At 42.1% G+C, this 23467-nt stretch overlaps 1 protein-coding gene across 50 annotated transcripts in view; it reads left to right on the top strand.

Moving 5' to 3' along the window:
- The first annotated feature begins 650 nt into the window (after window positions 1-650).
- Window positions 651-23467, top strand: part of LOC117581312 (sodium channel protein para) — a 60920-nt gene continuing 38103 nt past the window's right edge. For 20 of the 50 annotated variants that reach the window (XM_034268401.1, XM_034268396.1, XM_034268393.1 and 17 more), the window contains exons 1-11: window positions 651-806; window positions 3426-3514; window positions 3600-3790; window positions 6713-6745; window positions 11106-11261; window positions 11445-11650; window positions 16150-16278; window positions 19175-19266; window positions 19430-19706; window positions 19872-20181; window positions 21597-21905. In XM_034268401.1, coding sequence (XP_034124292.1) covers window positions 3641-3790; window positions 6713-6745; window positions 11106-11261; window positions 11445-11650; window positions 16150-16278; window positions 19175-19266; window positions 19430-19706; window positions 19872-20181; window positions 21597-21905 — 1662 coding nt within the window. In that variant the 5' untranslated portion in view covers window positions 651-806; window positions 3426-3514; window positions 3600-3640. The remainder of the gene's footprint in view (window positions 807-3425; window positions 3515-3599; window positions 3791-6712; window positions 6746-11105; window positions 11262-11444; window positions 11651-16149; window positions 16279-19174; window positions 19267-19429; window positions 19707-19871; window positions 20182-21596; window positions 21906-23467) is intronic. The other 30 variants (XM_034268379.1, XM_034268388.1, XM_034268408.1 and 27 more) reach the window with 5 other exon arrangements.

The following is a 23467-nucleotide window of genomic DNA, read 5'->3' as shown; positions in this document are numbered from 1 at the left end:
GCGCTGGTGTTCACTCTCTCTCTGAATCTCTCCTGCAGGCGACGCTGGCAAAATTGAAACAATAAAACAGAAACAGAAACAGAAACAGAGACCACAAAATAATAATAGCAAACGTTTGATAATAGGCGGACATGCAACTCCAATAATAATAATACCAGCAAATAATACTAATAATAATATTAATTGATGCATAACAACAGTAATACATAATAGCTCTCTGGGAACAAAGCGCAGCCTTCGAAGCGTAATCGAAGCGTCGTCTTCACCACTTCTCCCGCTTCGAAACCGAAACCGAAACCGAAAACAAAAACAAAATCCAAGGAACTCAAATATAAAAACAAACAAAAACACACACACACAAAAAACCAAATACAAAATAATAATACTTATATAAAAAAACAAAACAAAACAAAACAAAAAACAACAAAAAAATCATCTACTACTTGTTCTTCTGCTTCAAATTTATTCGTCTTCGTCTCCGTTATAAATATATAAATACATACATACACATATATTCGTGTGTGTGTGTGTGTGTGTGTGTGCGAGTGTGTGTGTGCGCGTCGCTTGTGTACTGGTGTATGTGAACGTGTCAGCTACAACAGCAACAATAATAGTTAAAAAACAGCAACAGCAACAGCAACTACTTGCAACTACAACAAGAGCAGCAGGCGCAATAGCAGCCAAAGCAACAGCAGCAACAACAGCCACAGCAGCGACTACCACAATTGCAGCAACAACAACAACAACAAGCAGAGCATCAACGAAAGCAAGCAGTCAAGCGCAACATCGATTGACATCGATTAACGGTAAGCTCAAGCCATTACACTTACTGCCACACTGCTTGCAATTGATCTTCCACCACTTGCTTGCTCTCACCAATGCATTCACAACTGTGAGGTTTGGTTTGACCATTTGCATGTACGAGTACTGCTTGCATTGGCCAGCCACCGTGCTGATTTTAGTACTGCTTTACACATTTTAAATAGCCCGCGCCCCTTACCTTTAAAACTGCGTTTACATTCAGCAATCACCCATAACGGTTTCCACTTCTTTTATTTGAAAATTCCCTAAACTCTACTGCTGCTATCTGCACTCTTTGGCATTTGCCAAACGGCTGTTCTGCTGCTTTCAGCTATAGTTTCGTTCAGCTTCAAATGTATCGAACCAGTTGAATGGTTTTCACAAATCCTTTTCCTCCACTTTGAACTGCTAAAAGCGTACCCCTGGCACTGCTCACCATTAAGAACTTCTCCTTCACTGCGAACTGTTCTAGTTTTGTGTGTGAAATCAAGAGGCATAGATTGAAGAGCTTTGCCAAGTGGCATTTATCCAGTTAATTCAACATGAAATGCAGCCTTACAGCATTTAGCCTCAGGTCCAACTAGAGTATACAAAGAAATATTCCATTAAAAACATTTTCCGCCTGACATTAATCCCATTTAAACTCCATCCAGAAGCGAGTCGATGCAGAAGCAAGCTGCTAAGTTCAATGCTGAACGATGTCAGCCATAAAAGGGTATTTCAGCAGTACTTTCTGTTCCATTATAAATACTCTGAATGTAGGCTGATTCCGATTGTCTATGCTCTATGGAACAAATTGATGAACCCGGCACGATTATGTCATGCTTTCTTGTCGCTTTCTTGAGCTGGAGCTCTCAGTCAGACCTGAGGTCGGACCATCAATGGGTCTTCATTCCCTTGCCAATCTACTAAAATCCAACATTCAACCTCCACATCCTTCATCCTTCATCATCCTCTTTCCTTGCCTCATTCAGTGCCTTGCCCCTGCTGCTCGTTTTGGTCTGCAACCTTTTGCTGGCTTTTGGAGGGCAAACTTTTGCCTCTTGGTTTCTCTTGAGAGAAACGAAATTCCTGAACTGACTGCTTCGTTAAGAGAAGAGGAAACCCAAAAATATATTGTATTAGTCCAAGGCGGCAAGAGCAAGCAGCCAAACAGCCAAACAGCAAAACAGCCAAAACATCCAAAGAGCCAAAAGAGTCTAAGAAGTTACCCGCCATGCGCAGCACCATGCCGAAGAGAGTCCCAGTGCCCCCAGTGCTCAGCTCTCTCCTTGCTCTCTCCTGGCCATGTACAATTCATTGACTAACAACATGCCAAACTTCGTTCAGTTTTGTTGTTCGCCCAAAAGAAACCGAAATTGGTCAACAACTAGCTGACAGCCGCCGCAGCGGCTTTCAAGTGGGTAAACATGAAGGCAGGGAAAGGGAAGGGAATGGACACTTACTCCACGCTCTCCACCGATATTCGATATTCATTTCGATATGCGGCAAACTTAACTGCAAATGCATAATACATGCACACATATGTACATCCATACATAAATACCTACATGTGTACATAGCATAGGAATGTCGGTGTTTGTATTCCCATTTCACACCATCCCAACCCAACCCAATCCATGCCACCCCACCCATTTGCATATTGACAAAAAAGAATTCGGTCGCTTTTGTCGCATTTCGCATGGGGAATTCTCGACAGACCCACCCCACAACACCCCACCCCACCTCTCCCGAACTAATCCACACACCACGATTCCTTCACTCCCCCCACTCCCCCTCGCTGGACGGTCATGCACGGGCGAGCTGAATGAGTCATGGAGGCCGTGCCAAAAATAATTTGGCGTTTGTCGGGAATTAATTAGAAATTTTGCGAATTCCATGAATGAACTAAGCATGTGCTTTGTGCTCTAAATGTGTGCGTGTTCCTTTTACATACATATGTACATATCTATGTATGTATGTAAATGTTCATCTATGCTTCATGTTCATTCTATGTATGCGGCAGCCAGGCAGCCAGGCAGCCAGGCGGCCAGGCAGCACGGCGAATTATCGAACTGACCTACTTTTATGTTCGATACACACACACTCGCACATGCACAGATGTGCCAAAAAAAAGCACACACACACACACACTTACAAATGGGAAAGAGAGTGCTTTGACCTTAGCGGAGGCTGCTTACATAAGAGTCCACTATCGACACGGACACGGACACGGACACGAAGACGGACAGAGGCCCAACATGGCCCTGTCCTGTCAAGAGCATATTTGTATCCATTTTGGATCAACGTGAATCGGGTGTGTGTGGCTGTGTGTCTGTGTGTTCCTCTTTTATTGATTGTTTTCTGCATTTGACGTTTGATTGCATTTCATTTAATGGCTAATGGGTAATGGGTAATGGGTAATGCGTCTGCAATAATCCAATTAGTCAGCTGTTGGGGGTTTCCATTTCCATTTCCATTTCAGACTCAGTTTCAGTTTCAGTTTCAGTATCAGTTTTAGCGGCTACCGGGATCAATGCTCTGCTGGCCCAAGCCCCAACCCCAACCCCCCATCATGCATGCTCAACGATAATCTAATCGAAAAACAATTTAAATTTTTAATTGATTTTTACTTTTACTTGCAGCATCGTGCTAAGCGGCGGGCGCTAATCGAACATGGCGCCTCGGATATAGTTGTAGCTTTAATGTAGCAGGCGACATCCATGTGCCTCATGTGAGTAAACCCCCATCAAAAATGGGGGCTAACCTTTGGGCTAGTTTAATATTCTTTGATGTAATTTGTTGTTGTTTTGTTACAGGCCTTGGAAATCTAAGGCTCTCATCGTTGGCCGCATAGACAATGACAGAAGATTCCGACTCGATATCTGAGGAAGAACGCAGTTTGTTCCGTCCCTTTACCCGCGAATCATTGGTGCAAATCGAACAACGCATTGCCGCTGAACATGAAAAGCAGAAGGAGCTGGAAAGAAAGAGAGCCGAGGGAGAGGTGGTAATTATTTCTAGCTGAATGTTGTGCTGTACAATTCGTACTTGATTTTTGCTGTGCTGTGCCCTCTACTATATACATACATATATGCGCTCTACTCTACTCTTTATCCGTATACTACACATACTACTACATACCCCCATATATATTGTGTATCTATATCTCTCTGTCTCTCTCTATCTCTCTCAACGTCTAAGTGAATTGAATTCCAATTGAGAAACGCCTAGCTCGATGATCGAAGCTGATTGGTCTCGGCACGATCATCGATCAGCGGTCATCGCCTATCGATAATCGAGCAACGATCAACCTTTGCGATCAACGCTAATGCGCGCTTTGTTCGTGCTTCAACTTAAGCCTGAACGTCTATTATACGTACAAACATTATTTACCCACACACATACCTCCATTTACATGCCCATACATCAGACCCCACCCCGTCAACCAGCAAGCGCCACTAAGTATTTGCCCATGCGTGTCCGTATACATATGTATATGTGCCGTACTGTACCGTACTGTATCTGTATCTGTGTACTCGTATGCATATGGAATGTGTCTCTTCTATGTGTAACCGTGTATGTATCCATGTATCCCATATTCTACCCATTAATCGATCGTCCCAGCTGTTGTGTCAAATCGGAATAACCGAAAATAGATATCGCCCTGCAACCATCCATCCATCCATCCATCCATCTGTCCATCTATCCATCCATTGCACCATAAATCGGAGTCTCAGTCTCATTCCATTCATATTTATACGTGTACCTCCTCCTACTCGTATTTGTGTGCTTAACCCCTTTTGTCAAGGACCCTCTCTCCCCCCCTCCACTCTACTAACTCTCAACTAATAACTGTTAACCGTACCATGTACCAAAACAAAAATATTCAATTCTAAAATTCCAAAATTCCAAAATTCCAAAATTCCTCGTAAACGTTTTGATCGTAGTGAAGAATCCATTAAACTCACAAACTTTTTCGTTGTCTTCTTTTCGTTGGCTTCTCTTTTCGGTTACTAACAAAATTCCAAAAACTTTTCTTTTTCTCTTTCTCTTTGATTTCTATTCTGCATTTGTCCGATCCACAAACCCAACCCCAACCCCAACCCCAACGAATCCCCCAAACTCCGCTCACTCTTTGTATAACTATCGTAAAAACTATCGAAACTGTACAATTTATTTCCAGCCATAATCGTTGTATGTTTGTTCGTTTGTTTGTTTGTTTGTTTGTTTGTTTGTTCAATTGTTTAAACATTTGAAGAGTACTCTAACCCTGTGTGTATTCTGTAACCTATTGGCTTCGTAATGTGTTATCGTAATCTGTATCGTAATCGATTAATAATCGATGATTATCCATACGTGAATTCTATTATCCTTACATTTGATTTGATTTGACAGCAACCAAAATTACAGCAAATACTTTTTACCATTATCTCTATCATTATTGGTCAAAGGCTAAAAGTGTTTTTGGCATCCATTAATTGTTTTTCGATTCGATTTCGATTTGTTTTTTAGTTGTTTTGATTTGATTTCATTTGACAAGCAACTGCCATGTGCCACCCCCATGCCCATGCCCATGCCCATGCCCACACCCATGTCCAAGTCCGCCACACATCCATGGGTTCGTCTCAGCCAGCAATCGCCACGTGCCGTCCTGTAAATATCCTCTTGAATCTAAACAAGCTCGTACAATGTGAATAACAAAAATCGATACATAAATCTGTACATTTGCTATTCATTAGAATCAGAATCAGAATCAGAATCAATATCAGCCACAGACTCAGAACATTGTCAATCCAATCACTTATGTAGCTGTGTGCTTCATCTTCGTCAACTGAATCACAGGTGTTGGGAGTATCAGCCTGAATGTCTCACAGTCTGAATGGAAAGAAAGACTTGGCTACAAATGTACACCAGTGAAAGAGTCAGAAAAGAACGAATAACAGCTGATGATGCAAAGGAAAGAAAAACAGCAGCAGAAAGATCTGAACTACGCTGGAATGATGGAGCAATGGGACACACACACAAAAGAGCAAGCAAAAGTGTGAATCAAACTCTCCTGAATACTCTCCTCTACGAAGCAACAACAGCAACAAATCAGCTGACAACTTTTAGCCTCTGTCTCTGTGTCGTCTGTCTCCATTTTCGTGTCAGTCTTCCTTCCTTTCTTTCTGTCTCCCAGTCTCACTTTTTACGCTGTCTCTGTCTTCCCGTCCACACACCCAACCAACCACTCGCACTCTCTGCTGCGCCCACACCACAAACAGAACACACAGAACACATTCAACACAGACAACAAAGAGGCGAAAGAGTCCCACAATAAAGTATAACGCAGAGAGCATTACTATCCATATATCCATATTCATGACTAAGTACGACTAAGTACTTGCTGTGCGCATAGAGAGAACAAAAAACAAGCGCACATGGAGAACGAAGCAATTAGGGATAGACTCAATTCCTAATTTATTATCTATGTACTCTGATATACCGCCCCCCCTTCTGACCGCTCTGACAAAATGCCAAACTTCTCACATACATAACCACTTTTCTACCATTTGTTTTTTCTTTCGTGTACTCTTTTCCGTTTCATTTACAAAACTTTTTCTCTACTTTTTGAACGCGCTGCTGTCTGGACGAAAAACAAAAACAAAAACAAAAAAACCAAAACCAAAACCAAAACCATCAAATGAATATAAATATATAAAATGAATAAAAATCAATAAATAATCAATGATGCAAAAATGCTGCAAAAATGCTGCAAAAATGCTGCAAAAATGCAAATTGCGTCGCTTGCATAATGCCATAAAAAAACGAACAAAAACTTATAAATATTATCGAATATCAATATGCATTTTCCTCTACACTTTTTACTCGCAAATGAATGCTCTCCCCGTAACCAAATACCAAATACCAATTCCAAATCTTCTTTCAGCCGCAATATGGTCGCAAGAAAAAACAAAAAGAAGTAAGATTTCTCTTAGCCAACAAACAACAACAGCAACAAAATATACCCACAAAATAACGCCAAGCCCAAGACCCTCCCCAAACACAGACAAATCCCAGAGAATCTCAATGTCTCGATGGAAGGAGATTTTCGGTTCTCTCATTTTGTGCCTTTGATTTGAGTTGAGAAAACGTTTTTCCTTTTAGCCGAATACTTTTCGTTGCTCAATTTGATATATTTTGATTTTTGATTTCGAATTGGTTCCGTTTCACCTACTGTGTGCCTAAAACAAGCTTGTTTTCCTTTTGATTACTTGTAACTAATTGTGTATCTACTTGCCACTAAACTCCAAACTCCCCGCCACCTACTCTAACTGTAACTGTAACTGTAACTGTAACTGTAACTGTAACTGTATTCGATGCAGACCCCCAGACTACCAACTTAGCTTAGTTGTGAGCATCCTTTGATCGCCTTTTGAGCTCCGTTTTTTAGCCTAAGTTGAACATTTTTCCTTACTCTAAATATTTGCCAAAACTCCTCTCTGCCCAGGGACGCTTATTGCAAAAAGAGACAACAAATATGCTCTCCTGTAAATAGCTGAACTTTAACAAAATGCAGCTGAAAATGTGCTTCCTTTTCTTAGTGCTTACCCTCCGTCTTAGCTGTTGGCTCTTGCAGAGAATTTCCAAAGCTAAAGCTATCAAAATATGTCTCCTACTCCCATTAAGGTTCCGTGTAATTATTATGGACAGAACTCTGCAAAAGCCACGGCAATATCAGCTTCGGTTGTCCGAAGATAAGAAATCAACTCAAATATTTCCCATATATAATATTCCCTCTCTTACTCTATCTACTATTTGCCATCAAGCTGAAGCTTAAGCTTACAAAGAGCCTTTGTCATTTGTCATTGCCATAGTCATTGGCATTGCCTGCGGGCTTTAATTACTTATCAATTTATCAATGTGACTTAATATCACAGAGTGCCCGTGCTCTGTCCTGTCCTGTCTAAGGCGCTTACCGGTCCCAGGCAGTGAAATCAATGCCAGGCGACCCACTAAATGTGCATAACACATGTATTAATAGCCAATCAAGGTTCCACCCAGAATCCCCCTCTTCCAACACACCCAACCGACAACAAAATACAACTAAAATACTCGTTCTCGTACCTGTATCTGTATCTAAGTATACCTATTATACATATATATATATATTATGTGTGTGTTTGCCAGCTAATATTCGAGTAATTTGTGTGCGTATATGTGTAATCGATGTTGTTCCTTACCATAAATAAGTAGAGCTGTATAAACTAAGCTTCCACCCGAACCCGAACCTCAAACAGTACCAAAAGCAGTAACCAAAGTGATACTTTAGACGATACAGTTTATAGGGACAGAAGTAGAGATATGTAGGTTTCGCGTTGCCTCGAGAGATGGATAGTTCTCGAGTGTTACAGTTCGGTGAGGTGATTGTTTCTTTTGACCATACTATGCAGATGTCTGATGATTTACCCCCACGGAAAGAAAGCAATTTGCAAAGATTTCGACACGCAAATGTTTGCATTGCTGCCACCATTCCATTACAAATTCCATATAAACAAACAAATAACCAAAAGAGTGCAAAATCAGGCATCGATCTCAGCGAGCAGAGTGTTGCCAGAGCGTGTTGCCAGAGTGTTGCCAGAGCGTGTTGCCAGATCGTCTTGTAAGTTGTGAGCAAGTAAAAGCAAAGAGAGTAAGTGCCGCCAGCTAAAGTTTAATGGAAATTACCATCTAGTAAACGCCACTTGGGTGCCATATCGAAGCTAATGCCAAACAAGCAGGGCACATCAAATATCAGATATATTCATATATATAGCGGTAACTGTCCCAGGAGAGTGCGTGCAGAGTGACAGAGTACAGCATGCATGTGACTTTATGTCGCTCTCTTTCTCTTGGGGCAGGCATCCTGCATCCCATACGCAATGTTTGGCATTATCTGTTAGTTCTCTTTTAGCATTTAGATGAACATGCCACACTCGTACCCACTAGATACCTAAGAGGTTCATCACTTTCGGTTATGAGCGCTATCATTTGTAGTTGGCTTCAGCGTAAACTGTAGTACATCCCCGTGAGTCCACTCCTACTGCCTAATGCCCCATACCGCCTAGTGCCCAACTGCCCAACTGCCCAACTACCTCCTGCCCTGCTATTTACCCATGCCGCGTGAGTGGGTGAATGTCTGTACATATGTATGCATGCATGTGTGTGTGTGCGCATGTTCATTGTTGCATTTCGCATGCAAAGTTCCTGAAATACTTTCTTTTCACTCTATATTGTAGCACACTTTTTTAAGTATTACGCAGCGAAGCTCCAACCGCATTCCCATTCCCGTGAGCCGATCCAATCCGATCCCATACAAAGTCTTCAATCGCACCTAACCTCACTTAACCCACACCTAACCTCACACGCTGCCGCTGCTCCGCGGCATGCGTCATAAATTTGTAATCAGAGCGAAGGCTATAGCTTCAGAGGCCCCCCCCACTTCACAGGACATAACTGAACAGAACAGAGCGGAGCCCAGGCGACTTGTGTCCGGCTGCCATACAAACTATCTCCCCATTCCCCCTTCAGCAGCTGGCTCGGTGTGTGGTGCGGTTCTCCTTTTATTATTAGTTTAAATATAGACTTGGGTTGGATGTTTGGAAAGCGTGGCCCAGCCAAGAGAGAGGAATATCCCACACCGCACAGCGAGCAACGAGCGTCGAGGAACGAGCAACGAGTTGGGGCAACTTCAGTGCCAGCTTCGGGGCATTGGGTGTTCGTGTGGGTTCCTCCGCAATTGCGTCAATGCTTTTTTTTTCTTTTACCAAACACACACACAGCTACACACACATACAGGCACAATCTAATTGTCACGCCAAGCCAACTATTATGGAATTTTTTGCTTCAGTTTTCCTTTTGTGGCCTGGCCCACGCCATACAATATACACGCTCTCCTCTCACTCTCACTCTCTATATACTGTGTATACATATATATATATATACCAGGAGGAGGAGAGGAGAGCAGAGGGAGAGCCAAACATTTCATAAAGTGACGTTAGAGTTTTTGTGCCTTGTGCCTTGTGCTTTTGGCTTTACTTTTGCTTTTGGCATTGCATGTCCGTGTCCATGGAAAGTAAAAACTAAACTACATTCTCAGCCAGAGCTCCTCGTTCTCGCGACTCCCCCAGAAATCGATAGGGACTGGGATAGGAATGGGTGGGCTCTACTAGAACTAAATGGAAGAACCAACAAAACAAACAACAAATGAAAGGACGAACGAGGGAACGAAACGAAACGAAACGAACAACACAGGACAAGGCAGTCATCAGTGGGACGGAATAAATGTCATACCAGCTGCATGACAGAGTAATTAAACTGTGCCCAAACATGCTCAACTACTCGCGATAATAATTGTTCACGGCAATAATCACACATTGCACATTGCAACAAAAAAAGCAATAACCAAATAACCGACATTCGACGGTACAGTAGGTACCAACCCACAGCAATGTGTTCCTACAATTAAAATGCACCAAAAACCCCAAGCTGTTTCCCTCTATGCTTTTCTTAGTTTTTATTAGAGCGAAGAGTAATAATTTTTCTATTTGCTGTTTAGCGTTTAACCACATTGCACACTAACGGAACGTTGTACAACACTTGACTTGGATTAACTTAGTTATCATTCGAATTGCGTTACAATTTCCGTTTCCGTTTCCGTTTCCCGTCCCCCACCAAGCTCCCCCTCCCCTGTCTCCACTGTTATACTTACACTATTTTCATTTATGTTTCTGACATGACGGAAAAATGAGTCTAAAGAAAACCCCATTGAAATGATGATGCGCCCCAAAAGATTGATCCAACTTGGTTTGGACTTTTGCATACCGAAAAGCGAAAAGAAATTTAACCCATTCCCAGTAACCCGATTCCCGAACCCGAACCCGAACCCAAAGCTATAACTATCTCCATCTTTAGCAACTCTTAGTCTCTATCTATGTATGCCCCCGTGTATATATATACTCGATAAATATGTATATATATATATATATAAATAAATCCCTGATATGCAAAACTGTAAACCAAAACCGAAATTAATAACCAAAACGAAAGCGCTTGAAATTGATGTTAGTTTTTGTGTCTCTCAGTTTCGATACCTAAATCCAAATAAACCTGATACCTTATACCTAATACCTAATTCCCGATTTCTGATTTAACTCTTTCGATTCCATTTTGAGTTGGATTCTGTGCTGTGGATGCTGTGATCAGCAAGTGCCGCACCAGCCACATGCAACCAGTCGACCATTTGCTAATCCATTCTCTGTACAACCTTCTGTTTTATCCAACACCACGACGCACCACCGCAGATCCGATATGATGACGAGGACGAGGATGAAGGTCCACAACCGGATCCTACACTTGAACAGGGTGTGCCAATACCTGTTCGACTGCAGGGCAGCTTCCCTCCGGAATTGGCCTCCACTCCTCTCGAGGATATCGATCCCTTCTACAGCAATATACTGGTAAGTAAGTGGCCTGGCCAACAGCCGACAGCCGACAGGCAATAAGTCAATGAAATGGCCAATAGCCAGGCGATTCAATCAGGGAAACCCCCGACTGAAGCGGAAACTGAATTTCCTACCCCCGATGCGTATATCCCTCTACATATCTATCTCTCTTTATCTCTCCTTCTCCCTCTCTCGCAGACCTTCGTAGTTGTAAGCAAAGGAAAAGATATTTTTCGCTTTTCTGCCTCAAAAGCAATGTATCTGCTCGATCCATTCAATCCGATACGTCGTGTGGCCATTTACATTTTAGTGCATCCACTATTTTCGTTATTCATCATTACCACAATTCTCGTCAACTGCATCCTGATGATAATGCCGACAACGCCCACAGTTGAGTCCACTGAGTAAGTACACCGCCAACTCCTGCCCCAGTTGTGTCTCAGATATCACAGCGTACTCTATCTCGTACGTGCGTGTATCTCTACTCGTATATGTAACTATAGATCTATCTATCTATATCCACATAACCGAAAACACACACTTGATTTGGTTGACTTTCTCATTTCGACCCTTAGAACAACATTTCTTTTGTTTTTGTTGGTTTTATTGTTATTGTTATTACTCTTCGGTTTGTGGTTCTTTGATTTCACCTGACTACAATTTATCAACATATATTTTAATATCTATATATTCTCTGTACTAGACATATAAGTATATAAATATACATATATGCCATATAATCGATATAACTACTACTTAAACCTAAACGATATATATCTATATATGTAACTTTTTCGATATTTATGCAGATGTGTACGAGTATTTAGGTCAAACTTGAATTTCTTTCCTCTATACTTGATTTCAACAAGAGCAAATAAAAGCGCAAAAGCGACAAAAGAAAAAACAAAATAAAAATTAAACTGAAAACAGCAACAAACCAAAGTGCAGTCGATCGATGTACACACTATCTACCAAAACCCACTTAAACTTGACCATAATTTTGCTCAACAACTCTTGATAAAACCCAAACTGTTGCAGGCAAAGGCGAACCACCAGCGAAACACCAGCGAAAACATTCAAGCTCAAAATTCAATCGAGTCGAGTAGCTCCAATATCATGATGCATACATCTATCCACCTATCTATCAATCTATCCAACCAACTATCTAACTGCGTACATATACAATCGCTGTACAATATTACTCGTAGTTCGAGGACTCATTGCAGGCAGCTGTTATATGTACCTGTTGAGTGGCCCTTCTCTTGTATTATATACACACAGCGCTCCAACCGCATCAAACTGCATAATGCATCTTCCATTTACTCAACTATTATATATCCAACTGTACTGAGTAATTGTGCAATACTCGATTCGATTTTGTCGACAATAGAGTCAGTCCCAATACAACAAAAAACAACCTCCATTCAAAGCTCATTCCAACTGTAAATTTGCCTCGCTCGCTAGACCATCTTCTTGTTATGGGTACACCCCATATGCATATAGGCAATAATCCAATACTTATGTACGTATACCCCTGAGAATTGGATGTCCAATCTCGGGACTGTTGTAGCTGTAGTCCAGCTATGACTGAACCAGTTCAACTGGTTGGTTTTGGTTTGTTCACGTTTCGAATTGAATTCATTTGTAAAAACAAATCAACGTAAATCTTTGCTCAATATAGACGACTCTGTAGTGTTCTAGTATACATACATATAGATACTGATGTAGATCACTGATGTATCCATAGTTAGTTTATGTAAATTGTTTAAGTCATTTCTAAGTACGTATCACCGTATGTAAAATGTTAAATGTAAAATGTAAATGTAAACTTTCAAATGTAATCTCAAACCCCAGTTCAATCCCTAGACTAGAACCATTTTATAGAGACATTCCATTTTGATCATCTAATTAATAGTTGTAAAAACTAATCCCACAACCTCTAGCTACTTAAGAGTCCTTTATACAATCGAAATTATATACATAGTTTATACATAAATAGCGACATAGAGACACACTCGCATACACACATACGTACATATATAAAATGTTGTATATGGTAGTGCCAGGGATAGTGTTGGGTTGGGAATATAGAAAGATTAAACGTAGTTTTGTCGTATACTTAGAACATCCTTAGTACAGTCTACGCTAAAGCATTGAAAACATCTGTCTCTCTCTCGTTTTCGTCCCCCGTTCCTGCCCCTCATACCACATACATATGAAGGGGAGGGACATTCCCGTTGAACGTATTCATAGATAGACTCGATTCGATTAGTGCTCATACGTAACTAGTACTAACATCTAGTACTTGTAACTAGCACTTGTACTCTCTCTTAGTTGCTAGCATCAGCTGTCCATTACCTTTGGGCGCTGTATCTGTATCATTATCTAGTAAATATACCCACATCTAAACTCGTATTCGTAGTGGTATCTTTTGTATTAAAGAAAAAAACATAGCCCAAAGAAAAAATATGAAATGCGAGCAAAAGGTGCTTCGAAAGCGATGAACAAAGCGGAAAGAAGCTAACTGTAAAGTGAAAAGAGTTACGTCATTTTTCTAGCTGATATCAAAGTTATTGTCGCAGATTTGGTATCAGAATTGAACACCCTAATGTCCAAAACGGAGCTAGACAGATTAACTGAGAGAGAGCGAGAGAGAGAGACTGAGCAATAAAAGTGCAGCTGGCGGAATTGGCACTTGAACTTGGGTAAGGGCAGGACGCGGTCGTTGGAGAATAGAACTGGGATGTGGGAATGGTGAAGCAGAGAGCGAAACGCAAACAGACATAAAGAGACAAAGAGAGAGAGAGAGCGAAGCAGCTCCAAAATGAAACAGCAGGTAGCGGCGCATAACTTAAGAAACGCAAACAGCCACAGCGACAGCCACAGCCACACACAAACATAACCATAGCGAGAAAGGAAAGCGAAAGGCGAAAGGGAAAGGAAGAGGCTGCACCTTCAATGTGGGTCGCCGTTGCCCGCTGTGTGGGAGCAGTGGCGTAGGCGAAGGGGGGCTCACACTTGTGCGGGCCCCTGAGAAAGACATAATACCTGCAATTAAAACACAACTCAAGTGTCCTTCACAGGCATTGGGGCCTAGGTCAAACGCATTCTCAACCCTTAAGCCCCCCCCCCCCTGCAACCACCGCCCCCTCTGCAGCATAGCATCTAAGCAGAGCATCCCAGCAGCGCTGCGACTTTGAACTAGTTTAAGCAGAACAGCAGCGAAGAAAATAGGCAAAAATTCTAGTTTCAGTTTCGAAGGTTTTGATACCCTTGCAGATCGATTGTTTTCCCTTTAATGATTGAAAGACTGCGATTCACGTTAGCCACAATTTATGATATCCTTACTGGAATATGCAAAAAACTTACGAGTATTCTGTCTCAGCACTGTCATGCTTAAAGCTGTCAAATGGCTAACGTCAAGTCAGGCCACAAACAATAAGATGCGGGCAAGAGCTGAGCAGAGCAGTGCTCCAGCCCCTGGCAGCTGAAGGTCGTGCTATTGATCTGACACACCCACATGGCAGCAATCACATTCGAGAAGCAGCAGCAGCATTCGAGGCGCATTCGAGCCGCATCAGCGACATCATTCATACCCCCACTCATGGCAGTCAGGCAGTGGCTAGTGAATGCAGTTGGGCGTTAAGTATTAACCATTATTGACATTGACAATTGTCTTGGGTCGGGTTGTACTCGTGCCACTACTCATTGACTGACTGACTGACTGCTTGACTGCTTGACTGTTCGACTGTCTGTCTATCTGCATCTCAATCTGTTGTGCTCGTAATTAGGGCTACTCTTTCCCTTTGGCCCCACGCCACTTGCTGGCCGAGTGGCCTTTTGATGTGTTCCATTCCATTCCACTCCAACAGTATTCTATGCGGTCCATTTGATTCCGTTTCAGTACGTTCCATTATGTTCCGATGCGGTGTGGGGTTTGTTCTGTTCTGTTCTGTTCTGTTTCTGGGAATTGTTTTGTGTTTAAGCAGCTCTTTGGATTCGATTTGATTCTTATGCAATGTCTCATCTCTAGGTGTGTGTAGAGTGTGGGTATGTGGCTGGCACTGTGTGGGTTACGTGACCCCTTTTTGGGAGCAATCTAGAGCAAGAGCAAAGGCAAAGGCAAAGGCACAAGCGAAAGCGATTTGCCCAGATACAATCTACACATGTGCGCATCGTAGCCGTATCCGTGTGACACCATTCACCGTTCGAGAGACAGATGCAGGACACACACGGGGCACACAGAGGGTCAGAGCCAGGGTATGGCCTCATAGCTGAATTGCAAATTGTTAGGATAATCATTTAAGTTAGTTTTAAAACAATATGTGTAAGTTTTCCTGCTGCCTGCTGCCAGCTGTCCGCCCCTTCATCGATTAACACCTTCCGGCCGTTATTAATTATGAACTTTGGCCATCCATCATGAAGCACCACGAATGGGCACGGGCAGTTGCAAGCTGCGAGCTGCGAGCTGGAAGTCTGCTTAATCGGCGGGCGGTGAAGCCAACTTGTGGACCGCCGGACAGCCGTTCCATTGCAGCATGCCAGGGCGACTGTGCAGGAGAATACTTTTACTCGGCTCCTACTCCACTGCTTAACCACTCTAACTAACTTATTTTCATGGCATTTATTCAATATTTCAATATTTGATTTACATATGTGTACCACATCCATGTTTTTTCCTGGACAATTTTACAATTTCTGGTTTTCTTTGTGTGTGTTTTGTGTTGAAGACCCATCAGGCAGTTAGCCAAACTACAAAACAAAAAGAAGAAGTTTACTTAATAAATATGAATTCATATGAAGTGCATTCAAAAAACAACAAAAAATATACACATAAAGCTAAAAACAAAATAAGAACAAAATCCAACAACAAATTGCATTTCGAAATTCAATTCGTTTTTAGGGTGATATTCACCGGAATCTACACATTTGAATCAGCTGTTAAAGTGATGGCACGAGGTTTCATTTTATGCCCGTTTACGTATCTTAGAGATGCATGGAATTGGCTGGACTTCGTAGTAATAGCTTTAGCGTGAGTTATATACATATATATATATATACCTTATATACATACCAACATATATCTTGATTACTTAATTACAATTGACTTATAACCCAAACCATCCATATCCACCCACCAACCATTCATAAATCCATAAACACCAAACACAGAAGCTATCGCAGCCATCATCATCCATTGCCCAGGAAGATCATCGTTTCGTTTCGTTTCGTTTCTTGTGTTGTATTTACTTGACTTGAGAGTTGCTTCTGTGTCCTCATCCACATCCATCGAGTGTAATCCGTAGACAAATCCGTACTAGCATTCCACCTATTCCCCCGCTCATCTAAGTACATTTTGCCACCTACTTGTTTTCGTTTTTAAAGGTTTTCTTTCTTCTTTTCCTATTCGGTTTCAATTTATTGAAGTTTACAGTCAGTTGACTTCTGATTACAAATTAGCCGTATTTGCATACAATATTTATTATTATTATGAACAATTTATGCAAAAAAATAATCAAAAGCATACACACCTCATTACCACAATCAGGGAGAGTGTGTGTGTGTGTGTGTCTCGTTGTGTAATGTCGCATAATTAGTAACGGCAAATTATGGGGGCGTTCATTAAAAGCAAAAAACAAAAAAAAGCATACAGATGACGGGTTCATATTGCATGCAGCGCATATGCTGCACTCTCGTGCGAGTCTGGAGGCATGTTTTGCCACTCTATTTAATTCAGTCAAACTGCCAGACTGCTCCACAGCATCAAAATCGGCATGAGCATCGGGAGATAAATATGTAGATATGGCAAAGCGAAGCTAACTGCCGCTGAGTTTTCAATTAGCACTGGAGCAGAGCTGCCACAGCACGTAGCACATAACATGGCAGTTGTGGCACATTTGAAATCAGCTAATAAACCAATAAATCAGCCATCATTCATGCTGATGGAATGATATAATACATGTCAGAAAGAGCAGAGTAGAGGCTTCGATTAATTAGAGGACATCAAAGTGTGCGCTGTGGATCAGCTGTTAATGTCAGATCTGTGAAATAACATTATGAAACAATAGATTGTTGCGCTCTTGCGTTTTCTTTTGGTTTCAGCCACAAAGTGCTGTTTTCTTTGCACCAATAAATGGTAACAAAATGGAGCCTGACGACGAGCTGGAGGTGGAGTAAATGAACAGTCACTCGATGCCGGGATGGAGCAGGGAAATGGTAGAAGCACACAGACATACACACACACACACACACGAGAGTGCAACGGAAGAGAGTTCCGTTAGTTGAGAATTTTATTGATTTATTTTTGCCGTTACTAATGACGCGCTCAACCACACACAGACACACACGAACACTCATAAAAGCACAAGCCTGGATTTTCTACGATTATTTCTAATACCATCAACACACACACACAGACACAAGAGCCATAAACAAATTTGTTGTTGTCGCCAAAGTTGATTTTTGTTCCATTTCTCATCTTTTTCGTTCTCTTACTTTACCGCTTGCTTTCCTCTTGTGTTCTTGTTGTATCGTGACAATTCCATTTCATTGCTTTCTGCTTCATTTGAAGCATTTATGGGAGCTGTCTATTTGGCTTTTTGGGGTCTGGTCTCTATGGATGGGGCACGGGACACCATTCCATGGCAGCTCCATGGGGTACGGGGTACGGGATACGGGGTACGGGAGGGTGTTGACTGAACGAGCCTGACTGTGTCGTGCAGCACATTTGAATTTGGTGGCGCCGTCCGGACGCGCAGCCTTGGCTCGGCAATGCCAAGCACGGCATTATTAAAGCTTTTCCTTAAAGCTAGAATGGTAAGGGTGGAGCTCTGTTATGGCAAAATCAAGCTAGCCAGTGAATGAGTGAATGATTCACTCTCACTTGCCCCATACATACATATGTATGTAGGCACACATGAATTTACATAGAAGAGGTTACACGCCGTAAAATGATATTTAAAGGAAGAAAGAAACGAAGGAACATTCACTCGCTGTCAATAGCAAAGAGACATCTGGCGAGAATACTGCAGGAAAACCACAGCAGCAAGCATGAAACACAGAAATAGTGCACAGAGGGTGATGGATGTCCTGTCACTTCTGCGCCATCCAAAGGGGCTAATCTCGAGGAAAACATTTATTTTGGGTACTTTCGGTGGACAGTGCCTTCGGGGCCGGACAATTATATGACGGCATCGCACGCAATGCCAGACAAATCGATAAATATTCATGAAAAAATAACTCTGTTTGTATGTATTTAGTTGCTGCTGTTGCAGGAGGAGAATTCCCCCTAGGATGACGTACATAGCGGTCAGAGTCGAGTGTGGATAGGGGGCGAAGCGGACTCTATTAATATTTTTATGGCCTGCCACAAGGAGGGGCGGGACTGTGCGTATGGTTCATGCCACATATTGATCAGAGAGAAAGAGCAAAAGCTAATTTACAAAATGACGAATAAACCGACGTACGTCAAAGTTTGCTTTCATTTTGGGCCTTTTATCATCATCCATAACACACACACACCAGCACTCGTTTGATTTTACCCTAATTGCCTTTGCAAACAAAAGCCTTTGCCCTCTGACCATTTGTAATTGCCAACGAGAGGCAAAGTTCAGTTCAGTTCAGTTCAGTTCCACGAATCAGCAGATCGTATCGAACAAAATCTATGAATAAACGTACACATACATACACACATGCATACATATGTACATATATGCATAGCTATACATGCACACATACATACATACATAACCACATATCGTATGGCAATCTAATTACTAATACTTGATGACATTTTGTGTACATATCCGTAATGGCTGACAAACAACTACAACAACAACAACCGCTCAACTGCTTCAACAATGCAATCTGCAATCGGCAATCGGCAATCGACAATCGATTAATCGTTAATCGGTCAACGATCAACACAGTTATGTGACCATGGGTATAGATTTAGGTAATCTTGCAGCCCTGCGAACGTTTAGGGTGCTGCGAGCGCTTAAAACCGTAGCCATTGTGCCAGGTATGATTTCGAAACACAACTGCCAGAACATATGGCATGTGCATGCATATGTATCTGCTCTCCTACTGCTTTATAGCATACTCAGTATCAAATGAAACTGGATATTAATTCAATTTATTGTATATCCTGCTTTGCCCCCACCTGCAACCAACCACAACCAAAGGCTTGAAAACCATTGTCGGTGCGGTCATCGAATCTGTAAAGAATCTGCGCGATGTGATAATTTTGACAATGTTCTCCCTGTCGGTGTTCGCGCTGATGGGGCTGCAAATCTACATGGGCGTGCTAACGCAGAAGTGCATCAAGAAGTTCCCGCTGGATGGCTCCTGGGGCAACCTGACCGACGAGAATTGGGCCTATCACAATCTCAACAGCTCCAATTGGTATTCGGAGGACGACGGCATATCCTTCCCATTATGCGGTAATATTTCTGGAGCGGGGTAAGTGCACAGGGAGAGACAGGACAAAGTCCCACTCTAGGGATCATTGATCGAACATTGCTCAACGAAATTATTGAATTGCTTGCGGCCTCGAGCTCTCGAGCTCCCGAAGCTTTTCGACTTCTCTTGTTCTCTTTAATTTCCCTCTCCGACTCATGTTCGCAGGCAATGTGAGGACGACTACGTGTGTCTGCAGGGGTTCGGTCCGAACCCGAACTATGGCTACACCAGTTTCGATTCGTTCGGTTGGGCGTTTCTGTCCGCCTTCCGGCTGATGACGCAGGACTTCTGGGAGGACCTGTATCAGCTGGTGTTGCGTGCCGCAGGACCCTGGCACATGCTGTTCTTTATAGTCATCATCTTCCTAGGTTCATTCTATCTTGTGAATTTGATTTTGGCCATTGTTGCCATGTCGTATGACGAATTGCAAAAGAAGGCCGAAGAAGAAGAGGCTGCCGAAGAGGAGGCTATACGTGTAAGTAGAGAACCGCCAGTGCAACTGCAACTGCACCTGCTCCTGCTACTACAGCAGCAGCAGCAGCAAGTGCAACGCAGTGGGACAAACAACAACAACAACAACAACAAGAACAGACCACAACAGACTAAACAGAAACCAAAACAGAAACATCTACAAAGAGAAACCCAAACACAACTCAAACTCAAACTCAACCAACTCCAGAACAGAACTGTTAGATAATTTCAATTTCGATTGCTGAGCGAACACAATCGATTATTGAGAATACCTATCAACTGACAGCCAGCCAAGCAGCTACAACAGACTTGCTTTTTTCTTTTGTATGTATATATATGAATCGACTACTCGTATGTATATCGTAAGACCTGTGTATCGTAAACTGTAAATCGTAAATCGTAACTCGTAAACCGTATATCGTATATCGTATATATCGTATGCCTAGATACTCGTAATTGTCTATCAATTTAATCAACTAAACAAACGCCATAATCTGTCTCTCTCTCTCTCTCTCTCTCTCGCTATCCAAACATTTAACAAATTCAAAAAGAAAAGAACAAAAACTATCGCGCCTACTCGTGCTGTCCGTTCCCGTCCGTCCACGAGAGCTTGGGTGCTGCACAGCCGCCCTGCCAGTAACCAACTGCTTCCAAGCAAACATATTTGTAGCATACAAGTAAAAATCACAAAGTATTTGGCTTCTTGTTTCACTCGACACCCTGGCATGCCAGTCTCTGGTAATCGGGCTTCCCAGCTCTCTCGCTCTCTCACACTCTTTCCCTCTCGCTGTCTGCCTATCTATCGCTCTCCCTCTATATCTGACAAAATATATATTTATCCGTCTATATATACTTAGTACTCCCAGGAGGAGGCGTATACATGCATAAATCTACTATACATATATCCTTATGATTTTAGTGCACATTTAGTATCGATCCAAACACTAGCAACGAAAAACTAATAAGAAGAACAAAAGAAAAAATCAAATTACTCACAACTATACCTACTTAATATATATATATATACTTATATATATGTAAATGTATATATAAATATATACCTACATGTATAGTAATTAAGCTCCCGTACCCTTACCCAAAGCCCAAGCCCAACCCCAACCCCGTCTACCCTTCCTCGAATAACCCAGCACAGCACTTTATTTTATAGTTTCTTCGCTCTACTCCACTCTAATCTATCCCATACTATGCCATATATCACATCGATGTACTGTAGTTGCTCCATTTCTGTTTTTAATGAAACACTAAACCAATTCCTAGTCCCAGTCCCATTCCCAGTCCCACTCAAATCTCTGATCCCAATCCTTTGCCCCTAGGGAATCCCCAGAAGATGGGAATTATGCTGAAAGATCAAATGATTTGATATGCGATTTTCGCACATGTGTGTCATCTGTGTTATAGGAAGCCGAGGAAGCTGCCGCCGCCAAAGCAGCCAAGCTAGAGGAGCGCGCTAATGCGCAGGCCCAGGCCGCCGCCGATGCAGCAGCCGCCGAAGAGGCGGCCCTTCATCCGGAGATGGCCAAGAGTCCGACGTATTCGTGCATCAGCTATGAGCTATTTGTGGGCGGCGAGAAAGGCAATGATGACAACAACAAGGAGAAGATGTCCATACGCAGCGTTGAGGTGGAGTCGGAGTCGGTGAGCGTTATACAAAGACAACCAGCACCTACCACAGCACACCAAGCTACCAAAGTTCGTAAAGTGAGCACGGTAAGTATTCCGAGCGCAGGCGCAGCATTTTCCTTTTCCTTATTTTCCTCTCTTCTTTTGGTGTTTGTTTTTCTTTTTCTTTTTCTTTTGGTTTATGTTTTTATTTTGTTGTTGTAGTTACTTACTCTCCATTTGTTTATGTTTCTCGTTCTGTTTCTCTCCTTTCGTTTTCCATGTTTCGGATCCTGTTTCGATTTTTCAGTTCGTTTCTGTTATGGTTCCCTTATGGTTTCGGCTTTTGCGTTCAGATCTCTACTGTGTATCCCATATTTAGATATACTCTCGTACACTCGTACTAGTACTCGTAATCGTAATCGTAATCGTAATCGTTCTTACTTGAATTTCGTTTGGATGGCCTATCGGTCGGTCGGTGGGTCGGCCCATCGATTATTGATTTAAACGATTGATCCCATATGCTGAGAATGTTTATCGATTTGTTTTCCTTGAGTTGCTTTGTTGGCCTTTGGTGGCTAGGTATATATACTTTTTGTTTTCAATTGGCGGCCCCCGCTCTGGCCTTGGCCCACAACCAACCACCCATCGATATTCGATTCACTCTTTGAAAGTGCTCGGCTCCAGCTCCAGCTTTATCCCAGATTTCAGATCTATCCATTACTTGCGCAGCAGGTACAGCTACAGTTAGAGCAACAGTAACAGTAACAGTAACAGTTACAGTTACCGTTACATTGCCATTGCATTGTTATCTATCGCCTATCATTTTGGTTTATCGATTCTTCGTGTTTCTTGTCTTGAGTTCACATTTGAGTTTGTCGTTGGATTTCATTTATTTGGATTGGATCGTACATTTGTATGCTATATAATCTGTATAATCATGCAACTACATACTGATTGATTCCCTTCCAATATCCAATATCTATACATATGGATACTTATAGTGATAGTGCGTGTCTATCTATGTACGTATGTATGTATGTATGTATGCTTTAGCTGACTCATCTATCTGCATCTGTATCTGTATCTGTATCGTCACTGTACAACAAGGATCGACCCTAGGGGCCCATCGCTAACTCTTAATAGTAGATACTTCATTTTCATTTTCATTTTCCTTTTCGTTTCGATATTCTTTTCACTTTTCTCAGTGCATGCGTGTGTCTGCGGTCTGTGTGCGAGATTCGATCGATCGGATGTGTAGCTATTTCGTAGGAGCTTTTGGAGCAAATTGATTATTGTTGATATTTTGTTTGGATTCGTTCAGAGTTTGAGTTCGTTATGATTTCGGTTGGGTCATTGCTCGGAATGCTTGAGGTGACATCAAAAACGAAGAAGAACAACAAGAAAAAGCCCAAAATTCATTTTCATTTACATTTTCCACGTTTTGGCATTGGCATTGGCATTGCAACATTCTGCTAGCAACAACTGCATTCTGCTTCGCTCTTCCAATGCAACTAAAGAACAACAACAACAATAACAATTTCGAATGAAAAGACAAATCCGAGAAGAGCCTTTGAAGGCTTTCCGGGCCATTGACCATTCGATCGCGACGCTTGCAGGCTTTGCTCCGTACACGAAAATATGATAAATCACCTGCGAATATCCGCTAG

Source organism: Drosophila guanche, unplaced genomic scaffold (genome assembly GCF_900245975.1).
Source record: "Drosophila guanche unplaced genomic scaffold, DGUA_6, whole genome shotgun sequence".
Classification (NCBI taxonomy): domain Eukaryota; kingdom Metazoa; phylum Arthropoda; class Insecta; order Diptera; family Drosophilidae; genus Drosophila; species Drosophila guanche.
Note: the sequence above shows the minus strand (reverse complement) of the source record. Positions and strands in the feature narration are given on the sequence as shown.